We start from the raw sequence: 7,384 nt of genomic DNA, 5'->3' as shown, positions 1-7,384 counted from the left end.
GCTTCGTTTGCATACCTCCGTGGGAGTGTTTGTGCGTAAAGCGGAAATAAAGTAGTGCCACGAATTGCAAGGCATTTTTTTTTTATCTGCCTGATATGAAAAGTACTCAGCTAGCAGTGTTTTTGTAAGCTTTTTTTTCAAAACTGCGACATTTTTAAGTGTTTATCAGTGCGCGACAAAAACAACAATAAATTTTAATAATAAAACGGTGCTCGAGTAAATACAAATACATAATGAGTATTTAAATATAAACGTAGACGAAAATACGGAAAAAAGCACAAACAATATTTTTTCCAAGGCATTTGAGCTCACATTTCAAAACACATCAATCACTTTACATACATACATACATTCTTGAAATCGAGAGTGTGAAAAGGAAATACTTTTGTGGCTAAAGACTAAACAAAAGTTGGTAGTGTAGAGCTTTGAAGGAAAAACAAAACGCTTATTGCAACAACGCACTGCACGTAGTCCAGCAGCGCGCGCTCACTTACAGTGGCAGCCATAGCACAGGCGCGAGTTCACATTGTCCTTTTACGCATTCAGCTACACTCGGGATTAAATTTCACCTGATTTGTATCGCCACCTTTCGCCTATAATTAAACTCAACGTGATCACGCGCTCACACCACGCTACATAGCGCATTGAAAGAACAACAACAAAAACAAAGGAAACGTAAAAAAACCACAACAACTCAAATCGCTGTCATCTTTTGCGAACATCCATCAGTCGCAAACGCTTCAAACAGCGTTGGAGCTGTGAAGAAAATAAAACATCCATTCGTAGCGGAAAAAGCAACTTAAGCAGTTTGCCAAAGAAGTGTGCAAAAAGAAAGAGAAAAAACGCACAACAACAGCAGCAAAAAGCCCAAGGATAAAGGAGGTAGTCGTTATGGCATAAAAAAGATTCGCGCAAAAGGCCCATAATTTTGTAGACGCCATTCAACCGCCGACCTTCCAACGCCGCGCCTCCGCATACTCCTTCAACACCACCGTCGTGCAGTCACAGCCGCCGACGTCAGCCACTTGAAGCCGGCGACCTTTTCGTTAGCCGCTTAACCGCCGTACCTTTTGTGAGGCGCACACACACCACACACTCGGAGAGCTCTAAATACACCTTTTGTGTGAAGCAGCTAGTCCAGAGCCAGCGGTGATCTGCGCGTTCGTTCCAAACGATCATTCTTACTGCAACAAAAACAAGAGAAGCACGTCTACGTTGTCGCCAGCCTGATCGCTAGCTTGGAGCTGTTGCTGTGATTACAACGGACTGCCTGACTGGCTATTGTTGATCACTTTAAGCTGCCGTCTTCATTGTTGTTGTTGCTGTTGCTGCTGCTGGAGCAGAAATTGCTTTGCTGGATTACCTTGCCTTGGACGACGACGTCCCAGCACACGGACAAACAGACAGACAGACAGACATTTATTTATGAGCGCAGCTCTTGTATTTTAAACGGTGGCGACGACGACGATTTTCCTTGCCGCGCGCCTGCAACTATTCTACAAGCTATAAAAACAAAAACATAAAAAAACAACAAAAGAACAATATATTCTTCCATGCCACATCATACGACGTGCATAAGTGTTATTGTCCAACCAGTTGTTCTCGGCGAGATTTGCTCGCGAGCCTGGTGCTAGTTTTTATTGTTGTATTTAGTGTTTCAGGCTGTTCTGCGAAGGTGCAGCAGCCAGCCTAGTGGCATAACAAAACAAAGCGTGAAGTACGAACGGAGAATTAGAGAGGTCTTTAGAAGCTTTGTTGTTGTTGTTGAATATTCTTCATAAAAGATTTTAAAGGCTCTAGTAGTCAGCCTACTTGCCTGTTGAAGGCAGCACAAAAAAGGAAACGTAACAGCTAAAGGAGAAGTAGAAGGAGAAAGAGAAGCAGCAGCCGCAGTCGACAGTCATGGCGCCGAAATCCAGAAAGAAGAAGGCACACGGTAAATAATAATAATAAATTTTGATCTGTTTTTATGCGCTTTTCGTTCGATATGTTGTTGTGTTGTCTTGTTTTCCATTTAATTTTTTTTTTTTCGTTATTTATTCTCATGTTAAATTTTTGGGTTCCCTTTGCCGATTCTTACCTTTTTGTTTTTGAGTATTTTACCTTTTGACTTACTTTTATTTGCGTCTGTTTGTTTTAATGAGTTTTTTTCGAGTGTGTTGTCGTTATTGTCATTTCATATTTCGTTTATGATTATGAGATTCCTGAATAACTACACGAAATGCACAAATTGACAATATTTATTGTTTTTGTTCGCCTTTTATTTGGAGTCAACAAATTCCTGTTTATTGCATCCATTATCGTTCCCTAATTGTTGTGGCAATTTTGGCTGATATTTTTGGAAAATAGTTTTGAAAAAATTAGAACCAATAGTTCTAAGTGGATATGAAGGTTTGAAAACTTATTTCGAGTTATTGGTATGGAAATTTGTGGAAAGAAATTTTGTATCTTAAAAAATAAAAAAAAGTTGTAGTTAGCTTTATTTTTGACAACTTCTTGGATAAATTATCTCAGCAGGGTCGAAAAGGGTACATACATACATAAGTGTCACCCCAGATTCGGCAAAAAAAAAAAATCAAAATTTGCCTTCGAATCGAACTTTTTTTATTTGCTTGCGTGATGGTACGGTCTAGTGTTGCTACACTTATATTTGACACTACAAAGATCTGTTTGACTTTTAGCAACAAGTTTTCTAAAAATTTAATTATCTAGGCAAGCAATTAGTTTGCTTTTTAAAACAATGAAATAAAAAAATTTAAGAAAATTAAATTAAAAAAAGAAAATATAATAAGTTCCTAAAACTAAATTAAACGAAAAAAAGATATTTCTTTTTAAAACAAAATCTAAAAATTAATTTGAAAAAAGAAAAATTTAGAAACAAAATTAAAAAAAGAAAAATTAAATAAAATAAAAAAAATTAAATAGGTTTATAAGGATGAAATTAAATTCAAAATATATTTTTTATTGTTAAAAAAATAAAATCAAAGAAGGAATTTTTAAGCAAAATACAAAACCAAAATTTAGGAATATCGTTAATTTCTTCATGATCCAATGATCGTATTTAAACCAAATTAGTATGGGACCACCTGTGAGGTAACACCTTTCCTTTAAAATAAAAGAATTATAGAAATCGGCTAACGTGGTCCAAAGTAATGCGGTAACAAATCTACATACAAAAATAAGAAAAAAAAAAATCGGACGAATTGATAACCTTCTCCTTTTTGTGAAGTCGGTTAAAAATTAAAAGAAAACAAAAGTAAACAAGTAATTTTTAAGCAAAAACAAAACCAACTTCAATTCTAATATAAAAGTTTATTAATATCGTTGATTTTTTCATGATACAATGACCGGATATAAACCAAATTAGTATGGTTCCACCTCTGAGGTACCACCTTGCCTTAAAAAAAAAATTAAAGAAATTTGTTAACATGGTAAAAAGTTATGCGTTAGCATACATAAAAAAAATAAAAATAAAAATATTCTGACGAATTTATAACCTACTTTTTTTAAGTCGGTTAAAAAGAAGAATAAATAAATTTAAAAAGAGAAAAAAATCATAAAATAAGGATAAAAATTAAATAAATAAAAAAATTTTGTTTTTGTTTTCAAAACAATAAAATCTAAAAATTAAAAGAAAATTAACCCTCTACCGCATACGAGGCCAAATATGTTGTCACCACTTGTTAGTTTTTTCCCACATAAGGAGTGTTATAAAAATTTATCAAACTAATGAAATGCGTTGAGAAGTTATCTACGTATAACGGACCATAATCTTAATTCCTTATCGTATATTCCTTAAGCTAAGAATTCAGCTCTCAAGAAAAATTACAAGAAATATTTTTCGTTATGTCTGTTGCTTGAAAAAACACTTTGCTTTTGCTGTATATTTTTCTTGAAGAAACAAATATGCGAGCATTTTTCTCTTGAGAGCTGCAAACTGATTTAAGAAATTTGATAGAAGAAAAGTTTTTTTCCACTACTTGTGCGTCATTTTATATGAAGTTTTTGCTATTCTTGAGAGCTGGAAACAGCCCTTTACTCCAAAACTTATCAATAAGCGAGGCATCAATACAATTTTTCGAAAAACTAAAAGAAATTTATCAACATGGCTCGCCCACGATTTCCACTTGTATGCGAGGGACGACATCCTTATTTCCAATAACTGAGACTTTACTCTATGAATATGAAATTGGTTTCGTATATCTGCACACAAAATTCTACTTAGTACCTACTCCTACTAAATTCCAGTACTCTATCACAAATTCTTCCAAAGATGTGCATAATGAAAGTTTCTATTTGTATAAGAGCTGTCACGCCCCATATATAGAAATTATTTTTAGCCTATCACCATCGCCGGAAAGTCAGCAGTAGATGTGCCAAATTTGCCTATGATCGGTCAAGCGGATTAGGACACAACTGCGAACATACAAACACACATAAGTACATAGTATTCAAGAAGGGCATTGTAAAAAGTACGAAAATGCTGGATAACCCTGAACTATAAAGTAAAATTTTTAATTAATTGAGTCTATTGAACTTCAAAAAGAAACACATAAGAACTATTTAGTTTATTAACAGTATGCATACTATGTACATACTTTGGACGTAGTAGATAATCTTCTTTTTAAACACTTCGTTCGAAAATCCCTCAGCCCATCAGCTGCTAGTAATCTGGTGAACCACCGGTGAATGTTAAATTAAATGAAAACCCATAAAGTTTTTGGGGAAAGGCAAAATGTAGTAAACTAAAAAGGCAAATAAAAATAAATTATTAGCTTCAAGCATTTGAAATGCAATAAAAAATAGAAAGGAAAGAAAAGAAAGGAAAATATGTGTACGTACTTTATACAATAAATACATATGTATGCCTTATGTAAAGTGTGTATGCATGATTGTATAGAATATGGTAATTTAGAATGAAAGGAGAAAAATATACACAAATATGTACATTAGGGTGATCCCAAAAATTGTGATCCCAGAAATGGTATAGAATTCTTGAAAATCAATATTTTTCAATCGGACAACTCTGTTTTAGGAAACTTCTAACGATAATACTAAAAAATCGTAAGTATTGAAAAATGGTTAAATAAACAATTGCCTATTATTTGGAAGTCTTCTGAAGAGAAACATAGTTTTCCGATCGAAAAATATGAATCTTGAGGAATCCTATACCATTTCTAAGAAATATTTTTTTCACACATAAAATAAAACTTTGAGCTCCTTGAGCGACCTCTAAATTTTATTTGATTTCAAAATAAAAAAAACAGGGATTTATTTTTTCGATATAAAACAATCCTAGGTGGTGAGAGCATTAAAATTCCGACTTTACTTTTTTTTGGACCACCCTAATGCACATACAAGTATCCAAAACAAATGCACAATCAACGATCATTTGAACTGACAGCGCGCTTAATTCGTTTCAAACTTCGGCTTTTCATGCACAGTAATACATACATACATACATACATAGTACTTATTTAAATTTACTTCTACAATACAACAACCTATGCTTACTTAGTACTATACGAGTGCCATTCAAAATCTTTAATCTCGATTTGTTATAGTCGTGCAGAGCATAGAGTCCAAATCAAAAAGGTTTAGCCGAACTAGCAGTGGGCTTTTAATAATGCCTTTAATTCTTTTATTTATTATTTCTCTTTTACCTTTTCTTCATTATTTCGAGCTGTGTAACCAATTGTCTGTGGTATCGAAAAAATTGCTTTAGATTTTCCATGCTCATGTACAAATGTGTGTTGGTATTTAATGATTTTTTATAGCACTCATGTGTGATGTTATTAGAGGTCGATTTAACATTCTGTAGGTGAGTCGAGTGAGCATGAGAGAGACTTTGAACAAAGAGCGTGTGGATCAGCCTCTGATCATGAGAGTTCGATTGTGTGAATTACAGTATGCAAAATAGTATCTGATGAGGTTTCTAGAAGTAAGAGAATACATAGTATGGGAAGACATATGGTTGTTTCAAAATACCAAACTACAGACATTTTCCGTCTAAGACGATTTCTATTACCTATACATACATGGTAATACTATGCCGATTCTAATAATTTTTTCCCAATATTATGACGACAGGAGCGATTGAGGTTCTTTGAGAGGTCAACTTTTTTGTGACGCATGGCTCAACTCTACCAGTTCCAGGCACACCCCCTGCCATTCTATGTATTCCTGGTTAGGGTTGCTAGATACAAATCGGCCCATGGCTGGACATTGGAACAAGAATGCTGAACTCTTTTCTTTTGGCTGAAAATTTTATATTTTACAAGAGAACCACAATTTTTTTTTATTTACGGTAGAAATGCTTTCAGAATTAGAGCTGCTTTAGTGATGCCAGTATATCCCGAATTTATTAAGATATGACTTTTGAATGTAGATTCGGAGATCTATTTTATGGCAAACTAATAAATACATACAGTGGCGAAAATATAAATAGAAAAGCGACATTTTAGCATCCTCACTGAGGGAAAAAAATTTTAGCATAAAAAACGTGCTAAATTTAAAAAAAAATACGCATATGAAAGAGCACCAACCCAACTAGTTTTAAATTTGAGTATGTACGTTATAAAATATGTCGTTGTGAAGTGCACAGAAAAATTTATTTTATTTTATGTTCCGTCTGATGGTAATTGAATCCGGACCCTCTTGGCAGCAACCAATTGTATCAAGCGTCCTTGCACACTCAGCTACAGCCATACATGTAAATGTGTTTTCAAATGAGGACCATTTCGGGAATAGTTCACGACTAGTTTAGGATCATTTTGGGACTAGTTCTGGGTCATTTTGAGACTTATTCAGGGACATTTCGGGCCGGCCTAGTTCACAACTATTTCAGAAAAATTTTGATGCTCTTTCTCTGGGATCCTCGATTTTATCGGCTTTCATGATTCGTCGGTTTCGCCATACCATTTGGATTTTTCGATGAATTTATTTAGGTAAAAAATGGTATTTTGGAGATCTCCTTAAGATTTTGGATGGAAAGACTCCCGAGTGTGTCATGCCTTATTCGTGCCAATGCTGGGTACTCGCAAAGATAGTGTACGACCGTTTTCATACTTCCCTCAAGATTACAGCCATGGCACTTGTACGGTAGGTCCATTTCAGCTGCATGTTCGCCAATGGGCTAATGTCACGTTATCGTGGCTATAAATTTGACAATCCCTGACCTCTTTATAAGTTCTTCTGTCTTTGGCTTCTCATAATGCGACCATATGTTCTTCGCAGTTTTGCAGGTTTGAAGGTTGTTCCAACGTTTATCAGTCATACATGCGAATTGCAGCTGCAGTTCCTTTTTGTTGAGTACGACAGTTTATTGTCTCTGTTTCGTATTCATCAAAAGATGTACCGGCCTTAGCCAACTCATCAGCCCTCT

The 7,384-nt window shown here is 34.6% G+C and overlaps 1 protein-coding gene across 2 annotated transcripts in view; it reads left to right on the top strand.

The window, feature by feature from the left end:
- Positions 1 to 7,384, top strand: part of LOC118740683 (bone morphogenetic protein receptor type-1B-like) — a 740,115-nt gene that overhangs the window by 604,888 nt on the left and 127,843 nt on the right. The window contains exon 1 of one of the 2 annotated variants that reach the window (XM_036472319.1): positions 7 to 1,936. The exons of the other annotated variant lie outside the window; for it this stretch is intronic. Within the exon in view, the coding sequence (XP_036328212.1) occupies positions 1,903 to 1,936 (34 nt within the window). The 5' untranslated portion in view covers positions 7 to 1,902. Of the gene's footprint in view, positions 1 to 6; positions 1,937 to 7,384 lie in introns of those variants that run through there. 2 annotated transcript variants of the gene reach the window in all.

This window comes from Rhagoletis pomonella, unplaced genomic scaffold (genome assembly GCF_013731165.1).
Source record: "Rhagoletis pomonella isolate Grant_MI unplaced genomic scaffold, Rhpom_1.0 Rhpom_scaffold_00006, whole genome shotgun sequence".
NCBI lineage: Eukaryota > Metazoa > Arthropoda > Insecta > Diptera > Tephritidae > Rhagoletis > Rhagoletis pomonella.
Note: the sequence above shows the minus strand (reverse complement) of the source record. Positions and strands in the feature narration are given on the sequence as shown.